We start from the raw sequence: 24,306 nt of genomic DNA, 5'->3' as shown, positions 1-24,306 counted from the left end.
TCATAAAGCACTAACACAGTGCCCTCTCAGCCTACTTCCAGCAGCACGTGACTAAAGAGGATAATGTGTGAGTCAACAAGATAAACATAAGGCAAAAAATGCACTTGACAGAAGGCTACATACAAGGTGTTGTACGAGTGTATTTGCAGTGCATAATTGTTAAGGGAGCTTAACACAACAACCACTAAATGACCTAGAATAGATTTTAAAGGATGCACATTCTACTTACCTAGTGGTTCTCAAGCTCTACAGGTCCGGCAGTGAAGAGGTAATGTATTCCAACCGTCTACTTTTCCACTCGCTCTTATCTAAACTTCAAATACTAATCACTACAAACACCTAACATCATCTTCATCTAAGACTCTGCCCACGGGAAGCAGCGTCGGTTCTAAAGGTTACCCCTGTCTGTACAGTGAGATCCATTCGAGCCACACTGGTCACATGGTGATGCAATCAATAGCAATCATGCATGCAGTAAAAGAAATTAGTAAACCCCCCCACTAACCTGATTTAAATAACTTCTTCACTCATATTAAAAAGCAGAACTTTCCTCGAGCCACCCACATGTTTCCGTGAAGTCCAGTCCAAGAAAGGAACCATTGCTAAAGGTTGGTACATACAGCTACTTAAGAGTTGATCTAAGCACATAAAGGCTACTTAAAGGCATCAAAAGCAACCTAAAGCTGACTGTCCTCAACAAGCCCTCGAGCTTTATGCAACGAGAACTGAATCTACCACCTTAACACGCTCTCCAAGGACTGTTGTGATAGCCGGGGAAATGAGCTGAGAGCCTGTCCATGTCTGTAACGCCCAGCGGAGACAGAGCCCACATAAGCCCTACTGGCCGACTCCCTCTTGCCGTACTGACTCGCTGTTTGACACAGTCTTGATCCCTTCTGCTCTGTCAGATGGAAAAGTGGAGCAAGCCGTATCAGCCATCCGCCCCCACCTCCTGGTGGCTGCACTGTAAAGCGTGTTTGTGTGTGTGTGTGTGTGTGTGTGTTTCTGCTTAAGTGCTGCAGGAAAGAAATATGAATGTATGAAAATTTGTCAAATGGTAAATTTCTGATTGAAGGCTAAAAAAACTGACAGAAATATTTTTTTTCGCATTTTGAAAAAAAAGAAATGACGTGCTCAAAAAAAACTGTTTAATCTCAAAGCAATCTCTGACAAAACATCCTTAGATCAAGCATTGGAACTAAGTAGAATGAAGAAGACACCTTGTGTAAAACACTGTCCTATATTATCTCCACCATGTTGTAAATGCAGGGGCTATTACCTTGTATTGACGTAAACATATGGAGAACCATTTTGAGCCTCCTTATGTTTCTCATATACTTAATCTACCACATCCTCAAGAAAAGCAGTCTCTATAGAACCAATGCCATTCTATTATTGCTATCTCCCTAGCTGATTCTCCTTACCTACTTATCCTGCTTAGGGTCACGGTGAAGCGTAGTGTCTCCTAGAAAGCAATAGGCTCGAGTTTGTTCACACAAACTATGGACAGAGGTAATACACATCCAGACAAAAACATGGCTGGTCTATAGGATCCTATTACGTTGAGTTGACCATGTTAGCCACCGCTTCACTGCGCCACATTCAATGCCTACTGTAGAATAAATTTTATTTTATGTGTGTACATGAGCTGATACTACATATGAAAACCTAAAATTGATGCTGGTTATGTAAAACACAAAAATATAACAATTAAGACATCTGTACATTAGTTGCAATACCTGTTTAAAGGGAACTGCAGTTATTTTAAGCAGATTTACAGGTTTTGGAGAATATTAATGCACATTAGAGCGTGACCTGGATATCTGGATTTGTTGGACATTGGTTTGTTGTGGGGCTATTTGTGTTTCAACTTTGGGATTTAAGTATTTGTTTGATTTGCTTTTTGTTAGTGTTTTGTTTCCTAAATGTAGGCTTTCTGCAGAAGTGTATTTAGTCATCACAGTCTTAATATATATTTAAATGTTTTTTAACTGCACTGTCAGTTGAGTGCTTGTTAGACTGATCAACATTAAAACCACCTGGCCAATATTGTGTGGATCCCCCTCATGTCTTCAAAATGGTCTGAAGGCTGTCCTGTGCTACACTAGGACTATGACAATGGAACCCAGCAGGATGGGGCCTCTCTGGATCGGGCTTGTTCCATTGGGGAGTCCCACTGTTGTTGGTCTGCCGCAATGTTTAGGTAGGAGGTATGTGACAAAGTAACCTCCACATGAATACCAGGATCTAAACTTTCCCAGCAGAACTCTAATGTTGTGGCTGAGTAGTGTATATGTTGGTCACCTGACATCCTGCTCACTAGCAGTGAACATCACGCTTCAATTCTCGTTGGCAGTAAAACGGAAGACAAAACGCCCAAGCTGTGTGGGAGCGCTTTAAATTGAGCGATGGCAAGATGGAAACAGCGTGCCAAATATGCAGTTTGAAAGTGGCCAACCAGAACGGTACAACTAGCATGAAACCTAACCACCTTCATTTTGTGAGTAGTAGGCTATTGTTGAGACTATACTAGCTTTCAAACATTGCTAGGTTGCCATGGTGAAGCTGCTTTCATCCCGTGTTCAAACAGCGATGCCACACATGATAATAACGCGCTCTTGTGTTGCTTGAAAAATCGTTGCAACTGGGATAAGTAGCTAAAATGAAATACAAGGAGAAATGTGGGAACATGTAGGAATAAAGCAGGTACAAGTATAAAAAAAAATAAAAAAATTGAGTAGCCCAATGTAATTTTGTCCAGCCAACAACTATACTCAAAGCTACAAAACAGTCCCTACTGTCCCAAAACCCAATGAAAGAAAAGAAAGAGGGAAACAAGATGCTGTGGTAGAGTTCATCACAATGGATATGAGACCCATTAGTGGAGGCAAAGGCTTCAGAAAATTAATGAAGAAGTCGGTCTGTAACTACATTACCCCCTACAAGCGTCAGTGTTTAACACACTCAGTCCTGGAAATACAGCAATATGAAAGACGGAAGTTTAATCTTTGTTCTATGGACTCACAATTCATCAAAGGATAACCCTGCCATCCAAGAAGCTGTGGATATTTGCTGTTTCTTGCTCCTGAAGCTCCAGAGGCCAATAGAATGTTATTTAGGGCAGCCTAAAATTACCCAAAGGTAATGTAGACACTAGGTTTTGTGTGATACACTATTTTTAAGTTGTCTATTGAGTCTGAAAGCATTATGGATGTGCAACGCTAAGCAGATGCAGTTGTCTTTTAATGTAAAGGAAGAGACTTTGAAAGTCAAGTATTATATCCAAAAGGGACAGACAATATACTGAATTTATTAATCAGTTCCTTCACTCATTTACTTAGGTTTACTTGTTTGTTTATTTCGCAGGGGAGATATAGATGGCATTTGGCAGGCCATGAATCTGCCAATATAGGAATTAAAATTGTCACACACTTGGCTAAAGTCACAACTTGCCGCCATGCCTTTTTTGTAAAGTAAATGCGATTCCATTTTGGCCAGGTTTGTGCCCAGCTAGTTTTTTGGCAGTGTGAAGAATATGCCTTTGACTTTTTACTTCATTTAAGGTTGAGGCCGGTGCCAAAGCTGATAGTGGCTCCCGATGAGTCTGAGCCCAAAGCAAGCCTCAATCTACCATGTCAGACTGAGGATGTTAAAGCCACTTGCGCTGCACACCAGGTCTTTATTACTCCGTGGCAGTGATGGGCGGCGATGGTGGGGGGGAGTAGGGTGGGGTTCCCGGCTCTTTAACCACTGATCCCCGATCAAGCTGAAGACCAGTGGGGATTAGAAATAGGATTAAATGACCCTCAGCCCCTTCGAGAGCTTACTGTCATCCATCTATCTAAAGTGTATATTACATTCATCTCGTCCTACTGGGTTATATTTTTAAGCATGCTTTTAAATGAGATTGCTCAGTCGACTGAGTCTGTGTTGCATCGCTGTTTCAGCTTTGTCATTTGTGTGACAGCGAGTTGCTTCTGTGCTTATTAGAAATGAAATGGAAATGTATGAGTGAGGCATAAATAAATGTTTGAGCAGTGCAATGTATATTTTATAGACGCCAGCAAATCTTTCAACAATCTGACGGAGCAACAGTAATCCATAATGCACCAGACAGGCGAAACGTGCTTCTCAGTAGAGTGAGTGTGTGTCAGTGGGGGTTCGGCTAGATATCCCACACCGAGGCAGAGCGAGGGTCAAAGCACAGAGATGCCAGAGGCAAGGTCAGGAACCACAGCAAAGACAAGTAGAACACCCATCACCATTTCCAGTGGAATAGAGAGACAGTAAGAGACAGCAGGAAAGGAAAGAAAGCGAGGCCTTTGGAGAGAGTATCAAGTGAGGATTCAAGATAGACAAAGATGACAACATGAAGACAGTCTTCTCAACTTCTTCTTTCATTCTAGTGCCGTGTATACCTCTGTACACGTTCAGAAAATGTGTATTTTTACTGCTAACAGCCTCCCTTTTCGTTGGCTAACCTGAGCTTGCAGGTTTGAACCCCGTAAAACTTTTATGAGCGCTAAACATAACGGCATCTATTCGAGCCGGCGAGGCAAATGAAAACAGGTTGAGAGTTGGTTGAGCAGGGGGGGACAGGCACGGGGGAAGACAGGGAGGGATGGCAAGCTCAACGATTTGGGTGGGCAGATGGCACCGACATATGGGCCTGTTAGGGGCAAAATAAATAAATAAACACTCACACATAAATACTGAGATGAACTGTGAGTGCCACAAACTGTCGGCCAACTTAGCCAGCTGAGAGAGAGAGCTACTGCTGAAATCGCTCGCAGACTTCTAAACAGAACACCGCTGCTTCAAATCACACGCAGCTGTGATGGGGATGACAATAAGCTTTGCAGATATGAGCCTCCGTGTGATCCGTAATCTCCAAGTAAAGTGTACATTGCACATGTGTGCATTTCGACAATTACACACAGAGAAAATAATCTGTTTCAAATGTAAATGCATCGTTATGCACTAAATATAGGCTCCATATACAGGTTGCAGAGCGGCAAAGTTTCTTTTTTTCTATCTCGGAGCTGAACTTCTTTTCTGCCGCTGTCTGGCTCAACTGCTTGCCGTGTCTGCCCTCTCTCCACACTGCTATCTATACTTTCTCCACCTCTTGTCTGCCTCGTGCTCAACCCCTCAAAGCCTGTGGCTCAGTTGGAGAGACAGCCAGGTTGAGAGAGGTGATATCCTCCAGCAAACAAACGGCTGCTTTGTACAACATGTTCTCTGTCCATATCAATGCCGTGCTCATGCCCAGCTCCAGTCAAGATCTGCTGCCTGGCACAAACAAACAAATGGTAGAGGACTGAAGTACCGACACTGCAGAGTCAGGATATACTGGATATACGCGCTATTTCGGTCCCTGTCCTCATCTCTGCATGCAAGATTTACAGGTGTTTGCATGCATGGGTGTACATTTCGCACGTGATCGTGAGATTTTGCAGTGAAATCTCGACTTCTTGTGTTTCACAGCCTCACACCCTTTAACTAAAAGCATCTCTGCAGGATGTTGTAATGACTCGAGGCTGTTTACCCTGATATGCTGAAATCTGTGCATTAGCTCAGAATGTAAACAACCCATGGATCTCATGAGCAGCCTCTCGCAGTCAATTCAGGAGAGCAGGAACGGCTGACATGAGCATTAAAATTTTGCTGGTGGTCCCAGCTAGCTTCAGTGATTGCAATTGGAACATTATTTTTTTGTAGTTTTGTGTTGCTTGCTACAGGATATCAAAACAATCCATACAGCATAGTAGATTTAATTATAGGCTACACCTCTTGCACGCCGGTGTATTAACTTGGCAGGGACGTGCGTTTGTGTCCTCCTCTCTGTATGTCTGTAAACATGTTACCTGATCCCTGGCAAACACATTTGGATGTTTTCCACATTCCTTCCAGTTTGGGTATGTTTGGTTGATAGTCATCACTGCCACATTGCCACTTTGCATTCTGTTTGGCTCCCTGCCCTCGTCATGTCTGCAAATTTAATTTGATTGCAGCTGTAATCTGTCAGCTACTTAATTGACTTTGCCAAGCATTGTTCCTCTCCCACCTTGATGGGGGGGGTAGTTTGATAAGTTACAATGCCTTATCCTCTCCCTGCGAACCTGCACTCCCATTGTTTGAGTTATTCACTGGAAAGCACTGCCCTAGAACTGGATAGACTAATGTAATCTCGAGGGGGGAGTCGAGCTGACCAGAATTTTTCCACCTTGTTGTCACACGAGACAGTGAGTCACTGGCTCTGTTGGTGCATCATGTGTCAAATATTTCTGATAAAAATTACATTCATAGACAACTTATCTGTATTAGCAAATGCATTTTGAAGGATATGCAATGTTGCCAGAGTTGCATTCTCAATTAACACAACACTGAAGCAATCGACAAACCAATCCCCACTCAAGGTCACACTTATTCACTTGCTGTGCAGCATTTAAAGGTATCTCAGAGTCTTTGTAATCAGATTAAGTTTGCTCCGCTATCATGGAACTGCTCGTAGGTGAACTGTCAAGTACAAGCTCTACACCAGCAAGGTCAGATCCTGAAAGTGCACAGAATAATGGCAAGTTTGAACTTCATTTTCTGACCAAGATGACGTGAGAAGGTTACAAGCTGTAGTACAAGCAAGTGAGAAGACCTTGAGTAAAGAATGATATGTCGAAAAGAAGAGAAAATGTCCATAGGAAGCGCATAATTGTAGAAGAGATTTCGTGTTTCATCCATTGTTCAACTTCATTGTTTTTCCTAATAAAATGACTCAAATAAATAATTAATGGCCTAAACCTAACAGCATGTCCCATATTTTTTTGGTCAATTAACCACACTGACCTCAGCCCCCCAATACTTCCTCCCTATGCTTTCTAGATAGTATAACCCCGTCACACTTGCTCAATTATAAAGAAAAAAAAAAAACATTGCTTGTAAATGTCCTCCAGGCAGCTTTTACACATGTTTGAGCGACAGGATGGAGTCTGAATATAGGCCATTCAAAGACAGTGGTTTGCAATAATTACAGTGCAATCAGACAATGACCTGGAACCAAAGCCTGGTTTAATGGCTCTGAACAAGTTTAACTCCTTTATTGACCAAAAGTCAATCACTATGTGGGTTAATGGCAATACCAGCATGATCAATTGTGCTGGCTTACATTATGTAGCTCACTAGCTGGTCCACTATTCAGGGGAAAAAGTCAGTGGCCTACTTTTACAAATGAGAAAAAGCCCATTAAGTAGAGACTAACACTTCAGGACAGCGATGTCCTGCGACTGCATTGTCCACATTAAACTGAATTCCCACAGTAGAATAAAGACGAGCAAATTAAACCTCCAACGTGGTGCGAGAAAAGGTAGAGACTGAAAAAGAGGGACAGCAACAAAGACAAGCGGCTCCACGGAGGAGTTCTGAGCAATGTTACTTTTGAACTCTTAGCAGCACAGAGAGAATTGTGTTTGTTCTCAGTGAGTAATTTAATTACCACCAACACCGAGAACTTCATTAGACTGTTCTCAGTTCATTAATAAAATGAATCCGACTGGGCGCCAGAGCACACCAGATACACATCGACGCGCACTCTGACGGGCACATGTATTTCTGCACTGTACACACCAACACATGCACGCGAGAGCATCTGAATGTAACTTACGGGTTGCCGTAGTCCCAGACAACGCACTGAGGATCCGATGTACCCTGCAAGACACAGAGGGGAGAGGAGGGGGGAGAAAGAAGGGAGGAGGAGAGGGGGGAGAGAAGATAAGCTGTTATTGCCAGTCGAGAGGATGAGTGAGAGAGGGAGGCAGGGAGAAGACAGAATAGCGCGTTGCCAGAGGAGAAAGAGAAAGATGCTGCATGGCCAATGGAGAGAGGTAAACAGACAATGAAAGAGAAGGATTGAGACAGACGGCAGGAGGGAGAGATGGAGAACGAGTCATTGTCAGAGGACGGAGTAGTTAATAGCTGATGCTGCTGCAGAAAGAGGGAAGGTGTGCGGAGCCATGAATCGAGAGCATTAAAAACAACAAAAGAAAAGCCATTTCATGGACAATAATATGCAGCAAGTTGGGGTCATAAACATCGTGCAGCAGAAAAAGCATTCAAATCCTTTCCTTAAGTACAACCAGAGGGGGAAGTAGCGAAGTAAATGTAAACAGCTACGAAGCAGTAAAAAACAAGTTTAGGGAAATAAAGAAGTGGCCCTTTCAGAGTGTCACCAAAGTAAGTGCAAAGCATGTTAAATCTGTAAAAAAAAAAAAGCGAGATAGTCTCTCAAAAGGGCCTAAACGTACATGATTTGCTGTCTCCTCATTCTTAATCCATCGACTCGCTGGAGCTAACAGCCAATTGTTGGGGTCAAATGGCAGGTGAATCCTGTGGTAATCAGAGCTCAGCGGCGCGTAGTGGTGAAGGAAGACTTGCCACGACTCAATCAGTGAATGAATCAGAGGATCAATATCTTTAACTGACTCATCACAACTTGTTCCAGCGGTGATCTTCAGTGATATCTGCATTGATTACTTTTAAATGGATCTCCGGTGCCCTTTCAACCTGTATGCCTCATTTGATAAGGATTGGATTCTGGTTTAGGTGAACTTTATAGCTGTCTGGTCTGGATCAAATTTTCAGTTTCTTTTACATTTATTCCTCAATGAAAAGAATGAAAAGACACAAAGGGCAGACAAACTGAGCAACTCTGATCCCAGCTGGAGAGAATCAACTATCCACTACACTTTCTGGGCTCTTCAGAGAAGAGTGGTCAGGCCTGCAGTTAATCACCCATAGCTGAAATGCCACTTCTTCCACTGGGCTGATGCAGAGGAAAATGGATCCCTCTCTGTACTAGTCTGTTGGTCCTTCCTGAGTCCTGCATTACGCACTTTGCCTTTGAGCTCCCCCCTATGGCAAAGGGGATTATAGCAGTAACTCCACAGCCAGACTGCTGTGTCCATTATTAAAGGGATGATGTTCACACAAGACTGACTGCAGCCTGGGGATAATTTCAAGAAATTACTTCTTCATGAATGAGGAGCAAACTTTTTGTTTTTTTTTCTTCTTCTGATAATCAATAGTGTTTTAAATGAGCTAAAAAAAAACTTTCAAAATCTGCACTATGAGGATTTATTCCTCCAAAGGCAAGGCATAACTGATCTCCAATGAATCACTGGTCTCTGCAGTACCGGACTTGAAAGGACGGAATGATGCAACATTTATATACAGAGGATCAGAGACGAGGTGACACGGATTGATGGATGACAGCGCTTTGTTCTGCCTCACACGTAGGCCGCCGTCGCCGACATCAGATGTCCCTGGGCGTGCATTAGCGCGGCGAGCTCTGTTAGCATTCAGCTATCAATCAGCGAGCGCCGTGCCCGACTGTTCGCTACAGCAGGAGTGACACCTGTGTACTCCCACGATGTCTGCCTCCTCTTTAGTGCCTTGCATAACGGCAGCGTCTGCTCACCGGAGGCTTCTCAAAGGGAGCAACATGTGTCTGTGATTCTGTCGCATTTGTGGACAGCAATAATGACATCTACCTTAAAAGCTCTGTCTTCTTTTTGTTTCTTTTCAAAGGAACAGCGGTTTTTTCTTCCCCGCATATGGTGAAGAATAACAGCTGTGAATGTGCTCAGCTAATAAAATTAAATGAACTAATGTAACAGAACATGACCGCACTGGTTCGGGGAGTCTTAAAAGCCTTTCAATTTCATATCAAATATTATAGATTCACACAATGAAATGGACCAGCAAGGGTGGTGCTTCTTGACTGATGAAAGTAACCTAGATTACAGGGATATTACCAGGAAGGCTCATAGCTCAGGTCTGTAAAGCTAACTAAAGCTGCCTATTATGATTGCAAAAGCTACATGAAGGATGGCTAAAGGAGGAGGGAGGAGGTTGTAGGGGAATACTTGGCATATGGTGCGCTGGTCTACTGTAGGGATATGGGGCTTTCTGGCCTCCTGCTTCTGACTCACCACACACAAGACACACACACACACAAACACACACACACACGAGGGCACCAGGGAAATGCATGGAGGAATCTGACTGGAGCAGATGTCCTCTCAGTGAAGACATGACCCTGCACCGGGCTCCCATACTCCCCTTTGAGAGCGAGGCCTGAGGCAGCTGTTGCCAACGCCACTGCTTCAGGAGTTGGATGTTTCTACACTGGCCAAGGTCGACACCAACCACAGCTGAGGAGCATGGCAGGAGAGTTGGCACTCTTGAAGATATAATATTTATCGTGTGTACATTAATGCTTGTGTGCAGTAGAGTTTTGTGGGGGAGTCACCGATAAGTAGAAAATGTAGCTGTAATTATGTTTAACCTTCATTTTGTTTGGTTTAGTTTGAACCAAATACCCTGTTTGGATAGGGTTTTAAAGTAACAGTGTTTGGATACACTAGTTGTCTGTGAAAGAACTAGCACCTTGGCTGCTGAAAACAAAACAGAGCAAAAAAATGCAAAAATGCAGCCAAATTCGAACAGTAGTGTACTGTTTTTGGTTTTTTGTGTGTGTGTGTGTGTGTGTGTGTGTTTGTGTGTGTGTTTTTTAATGTTTAAAAACTATAGAATCTGGTATTTCTGGGAGTTTTTTTGGAGCCAAAAACCAAGACTGTCATTGATGGCAATTATAGTGGTAAACATCTATTTATCACTGACAAGTCTAGTCACAGCATTCAACCATAAGCTCACTTACTACTGTGGAGTACTGAAATCACTTATACACTTATTAAATTTTTAAGCAGTTTGCAATTGTAACACTGTAAAAATAAAGTAAAATACCAGCAACTACATCTACAAAAATTTTATTGTGATTTTCAAAGAAAATTTCTTACAAAGTGTCTCTGTCTGAAGGTTGGATTTTGTTATCTCTTGTACAGCTCTACTACAAATGCAATCTATTTTACTTATTTAAGACACAGCTAAATTTCTTCTCTTTTTAAAGTCCTGTATTTAGGAGTTGGTAAAACCACAATTGTGCATTAACACTTGTGTGTAGTTGAGTTTTGCAGCAAGTAACTGAGTAATTATGTTTAACCTTTATTTTGTTTGGTACAGTTTAAACTAAATTTCCAATTTGGATTGGATTTGAAAGAGACAGTACTGAGATATATTTAATCTCGGTAAAACAACTAGCTAGTATCCTTTAACTATATCATTTAGAGATGTTTTAAGTTGGATTTTGTTACCTTCATGCAGTCCTACTACAAATACAATATATCTAATGTATTAAAGACACAGCAGAATTTATTTTTTTTTAAATCCTATATTTAGGAGTTGCCAAAACCAAAATTAATTACAAGTAGCAATAATGAATATGTGTGGCTATGATTAAGACCATGAGTAGTGGTTCCATATCAAGTGAAACCCATAATTAAAATCATAAAAAACCCAAATTAATATTTTTCTAATCACTTGCATCTTCTGAAGTCGTGTGATTCTCTTGCTAAGTGTGAGATATGTATTCATTTCACAGTGTAGCATTAATTAAATTTCCACATCACATATTTCTCTTGATAATAGTTCAGAGTAAAGACGCAGTTCAAAATAGAGAATGTAGGACTAAGCGTTTTTGATGTGTGGAATATACGAAGATTATATAAATATGTGGAAGCCAGGGTATCTTCTTTTCTCAGTTGATCTCTTGTGAATCTACCAAGACTTAGGGAAGAGTCATTCTAAATCATTAGAGAGCACTGGTTCGGGTTGTGCACAGCAGCATCTCGCCCTGTGTCCACTGTCCTAGCAAAGTGCTATGCTGTGTGCCAGAGACGAGCCTGTCCTCAGCGGGAGCCTCCAGCTAGTAGTACAGAGCAGCATGCTAGGATCAGCATTAAGACATCATCCTCTGGACAGAGGGTGTGCAACCTGCAGCGGCTTCTGCTCTGCCAAAAGTGTTCAAAAGCAGAATAATAGGAAGATAAAAGATAGAGGCATATAAAGGAAATGCCATTATTATGTAATGAATCAGCGCTTTAAAGCAGGGAGATGGAGTAGCGGGGGATGGAGAATGAATACAAAGTCTCATTAATGAAACACCCTTAGGTCCTGGTTGACGCAGCAAGAGACTGATTTCATTGGGGAATTTTTAGCATGTGCGTACATATATATGCACGTTTATTTGTGTTGTCTAGAGAGAACAATTAAATATTCAACATTATTTTCAAAACTGTGCCCACCTTTTAGGCAGCAGAATGGCTAATGAAACCCACTTCTTATTGAGGTCGTGAAGCGTGCCTCTCATTAAACCAGCACTTAGTCCTTTCCACTGAAGACACCCCACGAGTCGTTTATAATAACACACTTCACTGTAATATAAACCGAATAGGTATCAGGAGACACTGCGATATAAAGAAGTCAAAAAGGTCTGCATTTATTCAGGCAATTCACCGAGCGCTGTGGCGCTTTATAGCATGCAGCACTTTCTGTTTCATCTGAACTCCGGAAACATGGGTCAGCAGGGAGAAGAGGATTTCTTTAAAGCCTTAAACAAATGTATTTTCTTGACCCACTACTTGCTCAATCTACAAGTGCAAAAGAAAAGAAAGAAATAAATAAAATAAAATAAAAAATAAAAAAAAAAACTAAGTCTTTCATTTGAGAGTACTTCATTTGAAATAATTTACATTTTTGTCCAATATAGCCTACATTGATATTTCCAGGAAAATAAGGTGAATTTTCTGAGAGGTTGTCTGTGGTGATTGGCTACATTTGCATGATAAAAAAAGAGGGAAAGTTCCTAATTTTCTTGAAAAATAACCTGATTGCCCTGAAGCTTGTACAACAAAGCAGGATTTGAGGTTAGCGATGTCAACTCAAGGTTTAAACTCAGGTTTTTTCAGAACTATGACGGTGGTTTGTTTATTACCAGGGTACATCGCCATGGTGATGAATGCTAAACACCTGCTTCTCTTATGGAAAACAGAATAACCATTCCTGGAAGATCTCGCAGAGCTCGATGAGCAGAGAGTAAATGGAGAAGGTTGGAGTTGCTGCAAGAGAGTTCAAATCCATTCCACTGCTCTATAGGCCTTTGTAGAGCGATAAAATCCTAAAGCAGAACCTGATTAAAACATTAAACCTTTATTTCCTCCTTGTTGACCTTATACGATTTGCAGTGATTCTACTTATCGGTTTGAATGATGTTTTTACATTTGTTCTTTACTTGCTCACAAAACCATTAAAACCACCAGGGCTGCAGCTACTGTCTAACATGCAATAACAAGGAGACTGAATGTGAGATTACTGAATTCATCCTTCACATAACCAGGAAAATAGTTAGAGTTTTACAACTTCATTAGTTATTCTTTAAAAATAACTGTGTTTTTTTAAGTATTTTGGGGCATAAATTGACTAAATCTGCAATTCTGTTGAAAAATCTTGTGACACACGATGATAATTAAAACTGAATCTTTAATATTGAATAAGAAGCCCACATCTAAGCAATGTAGGACAGTGAAATTGACAAGCCTAGTTATTTTGCAGTCATAAAATCAGAGTTTTTGGTCAGCTTTGCTTTCTGACTTTGGCTGCAGCAGTCGTGCTGCTTTTAGCCTGTACTATATTTTAAAAACTCCTCATACTGGTTTAGGATTCTAGTTTGTTCTTGCTGTGAGAAATGTGCAGCTCTAGACCTCTTCATGTTTACATCAGGTCATCTGATGCCAACTCCACTCCATTCATGTGAATGCGCTTGTAGCCATTTTCAGAAACCCCGGGTTGACTTACTGAGCTGATAGTCAACTTTGAGCGACCATTTAGCCTGACTGACTGTGGAAGTTAAGTATATTGAAGCCATATCATGAATCTAAATGGTGGGTATGCTGAATATTTCCCATACAACAGGCTCCCGAAGAGCTGCCAGTTTTGTATTGCCTAAAAACAGCATGGGTCCTGCAGTTAGGTAATAAAAAAGAAAGTCTGATTTTTAGTTTACTTACATTTAAAAGTGGTGACAGCTCCACCACCACCATGGGCTCACTGGGTTGCGGTTCCGGTCGTACTGTCACAGTCAGGATCTTGGAATTGATCACCGCAGGGGGACTGCAGAGATGCAAACACATACAAATGAGTATTATTTTTGGATAATTTTGCATCACATTCAAGTTGGGCTCAGATTGTGCCTTTGATTTTCAATAATGACATATAAAGTGCTGATGAGCTCTTTCTGTTTCTCGTATACATGCATGCACTCAGATCAGTCCCATGTTTCGGAGGGCTTTCGAGTGTATTTGCAAAAGTATCACACAAAAAAAGCTAACGAGGAAGATGGAAATCAAAAAAGAGTGCTTTAGTAAAAACAGAATGCAGGACCTATTAACATTCAGCACAGCTACAGGGAGAAAAGGGTTTTAACAGATCCAGCTCATCCACAATCAAGAGCGCTGACCTGAATAAAAGGGCCCGGGGCCAGTGCAAACACCGTATCACAGTAACCTTTTGACAACCTCCTAATTTCTTTTAAATTTTATTTTTGCAAGTTCTAGGTATGTTTCACGACCCATTAGGCCCGCAACAATTCTTAGCCCACTGTACACTTCCAAAAATACAATGACAGTACAAAAGAAAGGAAAAAACACAGAGGGAATGTACTTTCTAAAAGAAATCTGACAACCAAGCAGACAGAAGGAGAGAGGACAAGTAACGGAGAGGATAGTAGAAGGAGACTAAGGCAGGATTGGAGTCTGGAATGAGATCGAGGGAAGGAGCTACAGAAGAAAGGCCACCGAAATGAAAGGTAGTGAGAATAGAGATGAAAGAAAATAAAAGCGAATACAAGGGAGAAGAAAAGTCAGACAAAGTGCTGGAAAAAAAGAGTATCAGAAAGGTAAAAGAAAGGACAAGAAAATAAGAAGGTGAAATAAAGTTCTCACAAAAAATAAAGAATAGCTATATACTCACTTTGGTGCAGGTAAGATCACACCCAGTGTCCTATACAAGATGGCTCCGATTACATAGTACATTGTAGATTCCGAGTCCGTTTCTGTCTCTGAAAGAAAAGAACATTTTGTAACTGATCAGACCAAAGAGATGCTCTGGATTGGCTGGAACACCTTCAAGATGAATTATAAATGTACCAATCCATCAATACTTTAATGCTGTGTATCCCTTGTCATCGTGTGCAAAACGCTGCTGAACACTGAAAACAAAGACATTTCTGGAGAAGCGAGAACAGCGTAAAAAGAGTGAAAACCAAAAATAATTCATGTTTCCCATCTTAAGTTTAAAAAAGATCAAATAAACAGGTAAATGGGTCATTTCCCTGAATTGAAATTTAGAACATGACCAAGAATATGACATAAGCAGATTGTATGTTGATAAGGGAGATACAGGAAGGTATACCAATGTAGGTAAACAGTTTAGCTCAAAACCCACCAGCAGTTTTAAAAATCATGTTATCTTTACAAAAGAATTGCCAAAATCCCATCACGTATCAGAACTCAGAAACTTTCCACATCCTTGAATTGACAATCTGTGGCTTGCAGTTCTGCCAGGAAAATTACTAAAATCTAAGCTCAAAATGGCAACATTTCACTCAAAATATTTCATTTTATATGTTTCATTTAAATTTTTATCAAAAATAAAATGTTTTCCCTAAACAGAACAATGCTGTTCTCCAAATTTGAAACGATAAATTCATTACTGAATCACTTGCAACCAAAAGGCATGTGACAAAAACTGACAAGGTGTCTTTAGTTAAACTGGGCTGAATTGCAGACAGTGTTTAAACAGAACAGATAGGAGGCATGGAAACAAATTAAACATCCAAAAAAAAGCAGCAAAATACCTTTTGCATATATAACCACCATTTGTTAAGTATTGGTAACACCTGTTGGTGCATGGAAAAATTTGATTAAAGGTTTTAGCAATTTTACATTAAATAAATAATGAAACAAATTCAAGTATCCTTTATCATTTTTATGATTTATGTCACTAGAACTTTCTCAGACTGCAGAGAAGCCAAGGTTGTGCTGCTTCCACAGAGGTGGAAGAATTGTGGCAAGAGAAAAAACACTCTTTGGAGTTCAGAGGGTTAAAAGCAAAACCCCGAATTTCTCTAGGCACTTTTAAGCCTAATAATTTAATATTTAGGCTGGAGTGCTGCAATTTAGGACTAATTAAATCTGAGCCAACCTTTTATCGATCGAATAAATGCATTTATTAGGTGGTGAAGCAAACAAGCAATGATTTCAAACATCTCATCAATCTGCAATTTCAGCTTCATTTATTTATGTATCACTAACAAATGCCCTGCTGTCTATATCAAAACAGGTAGTCAGTGAATTGCAGTGCCTTCTTGAAGGATTTGACAGCTACATATTCCAGCCTTATTATGATTCCGAGATGTAAAAGTAAGTCAGATGCTAGATCCTGGTTTCACACTCTGTGTGGGCAGAGACACTGTTTGTGTACATTTGTTTGCCTTTGAGCAGCTAGTAGCTCGCTTATGGCCCAGCTAGACCTGCTGTACTACAGAAGCTTCGTTTCAAAAACCAAGTCCTTCACTGCAGCACGCGCTAAACATTTGCTGGTGTTTCAGACGTCTTTACACAACGTCCTTGCTACTCTCTCTCTTTCTGCTTGCTTCAAATCCCCTTTCTTTCTGCCCTCCTGAGCACTTGCCCCTCTTATCCTCCTCTGTTGTTGCTATTCACCGGCCCACTTTTCAACTTTACCACCCTCTTCAATGGTCCTTCTTTACAACCCCTTTGCCTTCCCATCACTCTATTCACTGTTCTTTCACTAAAAAGAGCAGGGGCTCCCAAGGAGACGGAGTGTCCCTCTGTAAATGTCACTTTGTCTCAAGTGAGGGGAGGCAAAAGGAAGCAGAGAGGAAAAGTATGAGGGAAAGAGTTCATGTTGAGAGATGCCACTCCCTCCTTTGCCCTTTTAGGCTGCAAGAAGCAATGGATGAGCATCAGCAGAGAGAGAAGGGGAGAGGAGGAGACAGAGGGGGCTGATGGTATCAGACGTACTGGGTGACTCATCCAAAATCTGTCTGCCTGCTGCCTGAGAGGTAATACTCGGGAAGAGAGATAGCTGTGCGAGACAGTCGACGAGGAGAAGGAAGAAGAGACAAAAAGATCTCGACAGTGGGGGGAAAAAAGGCAATTTCGAAACTGTGAGGAGGCAAAAAACAGATCAAAGTCAGCATGAGAAAGCCTGTGAGTTTGATGGATCCTAATTGGACAGTGTCTGCAAAGGCATGCAAATGAGAGAGTCAGTGTATTATGGGTAAATGGTAAATCAGTATGTGAGGGGGTGGCGCTCCAGTGCTCAAGGATGATTAATGCCACAAAAGCACTCAATCACAAAACTCTAATTTCCCATGAACACACTTTTCGGCACTCTCCCCTTGCTGAACATCTAGATGATTGGTGGTCAAGCAGTAATCCGGCAAAATGGCAAACCACCAGTCACCAGCTGTGAACTTTAGTGTGCCGTTTATCAGGAAAAGATATGCTTGGAGTTGATGCTAAGCCATAATTTACAGGTTTAATCAAAGATCAAAAACGCCATCCTAGCAGCTCCTTGTGAGTCACTCTTTTTCTCTCTTCCAGGATTCTTCTGCAGTTTTGCTACTTTTTTGTCGCCACTGTGTACATGACACAGAAGATGGACAACTTTCACACAGTGATATTAACTTTCTCATATAATTTCTCGCTTCCTACTCTTTTTCTCTGAATTAAATATAATGTATGCAACAATTTCTAACTAATCAAGCCACTTCTTGGGCCAGTAGTTATAGGAAATATGCACGTCTAGTTTTTTTTTTTTTTTTTTTTACCAAGAAGAAGACAAGACCAATAGCACTTGCAGATGTGCTGTCCAAGATCCAAAAATACTCACTGAAAGCAGCTGCCTGGAACAGTTACCATTGTAATTTTGGCTCATAGTGGGTCAAGCAATACAATCAGATGCTAATGTTTATTGCTGATGGGACAGACATTTTCTAATCCCTCACCCAGCATTGCATTCACATTTCTTGCCAATGAGCAGTGCCTTTGCTCACCAAATTAAAAGTGTCCAGGACAACAGTTCAGTAAGTGTTGCAAAATCGTTTCTTATAGTTTTCACGCTGGAATTAATCTTCATCGTAGACACATGTATCTTTATAAATCTTGAATCAACAGGTCTACCGCTAGGTTTTCCTTCTGCAGAAAGTTGTAACTCCAGGAAGACCACCAGCTTCCCAGGAAACAATGTCTTTCAGGATGAATCTGGCCCTTTCATCTATGCCTCCACCTTTCATGTCTCCTCTTCCAGTGGATTTAGCCACTTGTCAGTTTTCTCAAGTTAGGATGAATGCAGTTGACCATCAAAGTGAAATCAATTGACCTCAAAACATTCCAAAGCGTAATCCGCTATAGCAATTAGCTTATTGAGTTTCCCTGTAAATCCCTAATGCAGTTATGATAATGGAAGTTTCACGCAACTATATTCTGTGTTTGCTTCCAGTCAAGCTCAGAGACAAGCGCTAAATGATTTATGTAAAAATCCTATTTATTTTGAAAGCAACTAGAGGCTTGCACCAATATACATTGTTCTGTGGGAGTCCTGTTTGTCTGAATGGCTTCAAAGTAGGTGGCAACGGTACAACCCAAGCAGCTGGTATAGCCACTTATATAAGAAATACATCAGGTTAAAATAAAATGGAATTGTCCTTTGCTGTGCAGGTATGAAAGTTGTACCATTCTTCACATTTGTTACTCTTTAAGGACAAGTGGGATATCTTGGGAAATACTCTTCTGTATTCTCTTAAAAATGCACAACTTGCTGATTCACAATTTGAAATTCTGCGTAGTAACAGGTAAAACTGCAAAGGTCAATCTTGCCCACGTTACTAGAGTGTAGAGCTCATGTGGTTTGTGTTCTTGCTTGAGTTATGCCTAAACGTTAACGATGCATTGCCGTGTTCATGTACCAACAATGGGGCATTTGAAATATGAAGCCATTCCTGACTTGTATGTTTGGATCTAGGCAGCGTAACACAGTGTGCTGTCTGTATGTGTGTTGGCCAGACAAAAAAAAGGGCAGCCGTGGGAGAGAGGGAGTTTGTCACCTCGAAAATCAGTGAAGAACAGTCCCAGCCTCTGCCCACCGAAGCAATTCATGAACCTATCAATTGGCTGCGTGTATGTGCGCCAGTGTGTGCACGTGTACACACAAAGGTACCGATGGGCCTTTATGAGCATGTTTAAGCTGTCCATCTGAAATAGGCTTTCATTACGGGGTAAATGAACCAAACAAACCGATAGCAATCAACTGAAGATCTCAACTCCTGGACTGCCAATGGGAAGAGGCAGAGTTCCCACAGGGGCAAAAGAGTATTAATAACGTCCTAACTTATGAGGCAATACGCGGCTTGGGTGAAACAATTTACCAAATAGCGCATGCTAAAATGGCAATGGCATGTGCTGAATATCGTATGAGAAAATCCCAGTGTAAATGTGATGCAGCTGGTCACTTTTATTGCACAATAAGCACCACGAGATACATAATATCCACCACGGCAAACTATGAGGGTAAAGGACACAAAATAAACCCAGCAAGATGGTGGTGAGAATAAACCATAACAAGCTGCAAAATGAAACAGAAAGACATGACAAATGGAGAATTGTAAAGAAGAAAACATGCTGCAGCACTGAACAGCCCTAACAAACACCCTAGTATTCAACCTTTCCGATACCTACATTTACTCTTCTATAAAATGTGGGGAAAGAACTTGAACACAAAAACTTACAGACAAATCATAAACAGGTTCCATAACATATCAAGTGTGAGAGGATTTAAAATGAGCATATTGTACTGTGCACAATAGAGAGATTGAGTCTAGCATACAGGATGTCTTGAACGCCAATCAAAGAGAGTCTGTGTCATCAGTGCGAGTTCAGAGGTCGGAGGGAGCTCTGCACTCCTGGCCTGCAGCCTCTCTGAACTTTATTTGGGGTAAGGGATGAGGTGCCAGACAGAAAGACTGCCAGTGTAATTTCCTGTGGGATGTAACCTTTGCCTTTGTTGGTAGTGGATCATATCTGCCTCAGTAATTATACTATCTAGTATGAACCTCTGCCTTCCTATTTTTATATCCTTTGTGTCCCCGTTACAACTTTAGCTCAAGTGCATTCTAAAATCATCTTGTTTTCTGCCCCTTTTTGATTTCCTGGTGTGTATCTGGACAATATCTTTTCATGTTTCTTGCAGTTTACTGGGAACAAAGTGGAATTAAATAAGATAATAGTTAAGACTGGCAGAATTTAACAATCCGGTGTTGCAAAATTTTCTAAACTGTATCAGGACTTGAATTTCAGCACATTTCTTTCCAGATGATCGACCTGCATCTACTTGAAAACCTTCCAGGGACTCTTTATAACCCATGTCCTTCTCAGTGTTACCCTTTAACATCCTCAAGAAACTGTCTATATGATACAATGACATACTCTCTGAGTATGGGCATTTATACTGAGGCAGTTCTTGTTGCTGATACGGTCTGACCTTGGTCAAAGAAAGCAATGAGTGGGGTGATGTCATATGTCTAAGATCCAAGAATGGCAGTGAGAATGACAACTACGGTCCTTTAAGTCTGGTATACATGTTTGCGGGGCTAGAAAACAATTGTTACTCGAAAAATCCTCAAAACTAATACAATGGATCTTGTGTGTTATGTATACAGACTGGATGTGACCACTTAACGCAATGAGTAGTAGAGATAAGTTCAAAAAAAGCCCAAAGTTTGGACCAAAACTGGCCACCGGATATGTGTGTTAGTTTGCTTACCCTCGGCTGGGATGGTGAACACCTCTTTAGGGATGTAAAGCTTGTCTTCTGCTGTTCTGGCCCAGTCCTTCATTCCTCTCCGGCCCTTCATGGGGAAGTTGATATCACTGGAAACTGCTGACACTGGCTCTCGTTGGATGGTTATCACTGGATAAACGAGAGAAACCAAAAACACTTGAAACTCACTGCAGAGGAAAACTGAGGCTTTAGCAAAGACCACTGTTTAAAGGTAAGTAAGAAGAACTAAAAGAATGAAAGCAAAAATCCCACCTTGAAAGGTCACATTAATTTTTAAATTAAGTAAATAAACATCTTGGCTGAATCTGACTGAGGCTGAAAGAATGGAAAAAAATTCACACTCAAACTCTGACCTTAACTCTATATGATACACAGATAAGTAATATCACTGAACGTTAATGGTGTAAAAACTGTCTCTTTCACGCGCTATAAGGTCTCAGCATTGTGTGACACTTACTGAGATTGTTGGTAACCACTAGAAAACTTTGAAAAGGCTTCTGGGCTTCTCCAATGAGGTGAATGAAATCTTCTAATATCCTCATCAGCAAAGCGGCACCGGGAGCGACCTGTGGATGGCGGGATGCAAAAGAAAAGGTGCCCAATGAAAAATGTTTATTCATTGCTTTATATAGGCCACTGAATGTGTCTCAGGGCTGTAAAATGTAATTACGCTGGATAAAATATCATATTTTCTTGCTTGTTTATAATGTCCAGATGGCAAGTAAACACACCTCAACTCAAGGGCACCAAGCTGGGTCACACACAAACAAATGTGCAAGGACACGCACACAAACAGCCAGTTTAATTAACAGGTAGCCATTGTGTTTTGTGAACAGGTGTGCTTTTATGACCCTAGCAGTAAAAAGACAATATATGTTGTGCTCACAACCACCCTCACACACATCCACATATGTACTCGCATGCATTTAAGACACTTGGTACAGTGGGCACCACTAATTATGCTAAATAAGTGTGTACAGGCAAACACATCACCACACATTATGATAAATAAAAAGCTTTACCTGGTGAGCATCCTCCCATTTCTCTAGATTTTCAATGTCCAACATGAGGCTGACTATCTGGAAGAATTTCTACACACAAAACAAACAGGTATTCACTTGTTAAAGCAGAATTGTCACCTCAAAACTAACTTTTAACCTACATTCACCTCTACTAACCTACCAGCTGCTAGCACTGCAGCAATACTGCAGTTAATTCTCTGTCAGTTCTAGTACAGTAGACTTCTATACACAGGCATAGTGTAAAACATTAAAAAAAAAATCTCCGTCAAATGATTGAGTGAGACAGCAGCATTTTGCTCCCTCTTACAGGCAGTGAAAAGAGAAAAACACTGCTAAAAATCCCCCTTTGAGGCCATAGCAACTGTGCAGCTCCAGTTCATTGTCATGCACACCCTGTGCAGTAGAAAGTGGAACTTCTACATTGAATAAATTTCAAGGTGTAGCGAGTGTAGCGGTGTGTGGGTGAGACTGTATCAGTGATTTGTATGGTTTGCGACTTGTCTCAGAGGCTCTGCGCTCTACCTGCACGTCGTCGGGAGCTGGGATGTAGGTTGCTCTTTTGAAGGTGTCCGTCACATTTCGCAGGATCTCCGTGGAAAAGAGAAGGTCGCCACTGTAGTAGCTCCTCCTCTGCAAGAGCTCCAGGAGACTCCGTACGATCTGAGACATGCCCTCCCCAGCCAGGGTCCTCTGACCCTTCGCGAGATGCTCTCGTAACTACAACGTGTAGAGAGAGACAGAAATTCAGAAGGGTTTCATGTCTGCCTGACGATTAAATGCCCTTTGGCACTTACTGATGCACGTGTTGCTGCTCAAAATAAGCAGCTGGAAAAAAGTGACAAAAAACAGCAAGACCAAACAACCACAACTGTGTTTTTGACAAAGGAATCACATTAATATTTTGAATGTGAGCTGAGACACACACACACACACACACACACACACACACACACACACACACACACACACACACACACACACACACACACACACACACACACACACACACACACACACACACACATATATAGCAGTACTTTCAGGCAGAAACTGGATCTCATCATTTCAGAGAAAGAGATACACAAAGCAAGACTGTGTGAATATGAAATGCAGAGGGAGAGAGAGAGAAAGAGAGAGGCAGAGCAAGAGAGACTGGAAGAACAGAAGATAACAGCAATCACAGAGAATTAATTATTGACTCCTGGTGTTAATGAAAGGTTGGAACAGAAGCTAACAGTGCAATCAGCTCCGTCACGCACAATCCCTGACCCTCATCTCCTTATGCCATCATCGAGTAGATGGAAAAGGTTGAAGTTCACAGAGCAGGAAAACAGTCTCGCTGATGAACACATTCATTAGCCATATTCATTAATTGATAAGTGTGAGTGCAAAACTCTGGAAAAGCTAATTAGAGATAGCAGCAAGCCTCGAGTAAAGACACTCCTCTATTTTGAGAAAACTTTTTGAAAAAAAACAGAAAGTTGCACAGAGGTACATTACGGGTATAAAGGTGTAAATTCCAGAAGAACTTGTGAAAACCTTTCTTCACTTTCTCCTAAACTCACTTAAGACACAGATAAACATGATGAAAGTGAGTCATGATTGAAAGTAATACTGCAATTACTTGACAAAGACATTATTTTTACTTGTCGCTGGAGATTATAGAAAATATAATCAGTAGAAAGGGTTTCTGAATTCAACAGTACTTATTTGTTGAAAAGGAACTTACAGATAAATGTAAATATCTATAGTCAAGTGAGATGCATCTGGCGAAGCTCGGAGGACCCCAGAAAGCAACTCCATTATTGTCCAGCATACAACGACGACTAGCAGATCCTAGAAAACAAAAGAGAAAAATATTTAATAGAGAACGCAACAAATCTAAAAATCTAATCAAATCTGAACAACTGCTGTGAATGCAGAGTAAAGTTCATACTTGCAAAAAAAAAACCAAACAAACAAATAATGTAAATTCTGAAACTGTGTACTCCCATTTATCATACAGTTTGGGATAAAATGCACATTCTGACTGCTCAATGGATTTTTTATTTAGACACTGGGAACAATATTGCCATTTATAAAACACTAAAATAAAGGTCAAGTTTGCTCATGTGCCTTTTCGTGGAGTAAATTGTTGGGATTGTTACAACTACAAGATGTTTCATAGTGGCAGTTCTCCAGTGTTTGGCAGCCTACACTTTACAGGCAGAAGATAAACTAGTGAACGCTGCCAAAATAGTTCATCAAGACAAAACCTTTTAAACCAAATAAATATGAACAATAAAAGTGTTTCTCTCTCTTTTTTTAATCAGTCGTAGATTGACATAGTAATTAAATGTAAAGTTTCAGTTAATTAAATGCGACACTTTGATTTAAGATCAAATGTGACATGCTTTAGGCTGTAAAGTTCACTTGCAGGCTACTGGATCCTGTCAAGCATGTTGATGCCAGAGGCAATGCCGTAGTAGTGGCT

General features: G+C 41.0%; 1 protein-coding gene across 23 annotated transcripts in view; it reads right to left on the bottom strand.

Moving 5' to 3' along the window:
* The window catches only part of adgrb2 (adhesion G protein-coupled receptor B2), a 226,936-nt gene that overhangs the window by 70,663 nt on the left and 131,967 nt on the right, over positions 1-24,306 (bottom strand). For all 23 annotated transcript variants that reach the window (XR_008604242.1, XM_035949388.2, XM_035949386.2 and 20 more), the window contains 8 exons: positions 23,563-23,669; positions 22,356-22,550; positions 21,834-21,902; positions 21,269-21,377; positions 20,794-20,940; positions 14,917-15,004; positions 13,956-14,058; positions 7,658-7,701 (listed from right to left, as the gene is read on the bottom strand). Coding sequence is in view for 22 of the 23 variants with exons in the window: in XM_035949388.2 (XP_035805281.1) it covers positions 7,658-7,701; positions 13,956-14,058; positions 14,917-15,004; positions 20,794-20,940; positions 21,269-21,377; positions 21,834-21,902; positions 22,356-22,550; positions 23,563-23,669 (862 nt within the window). In the remaining variant the exon portion in view is untranslated. The remainder of the gene's footprint in view (positions 1-7,657; positions 7,702-13,955; positions 14,059-14,916; positions 15,005-20,793; positions 20,941-21,268; positions 21,378-21,833; positions 21,903-22,355; positions 22,551-23,562; positions 23,670-24,306) is intronic.

Source organism: Amphiprion ocellaris, chromosome 15 (genome assembly GCF_022539595.1).
Source record: "Amphiprion ocellaris isolate individual 3 ecotype Okinawa chromosome 15, ASM2253959v1, whole genome shotgun sequence".
Lineage (NCBI taxonomy): Eukaryota > Metazoa > Chordata > Actinopteri > Pomacentridae > Amphiprion > Amphiprion ocellaris.
The sequence above is the reverse complement of the archived record's forward strand: the minus strand, read 5'-3'. Positions and strand labels throughout refer to the sequence as shown.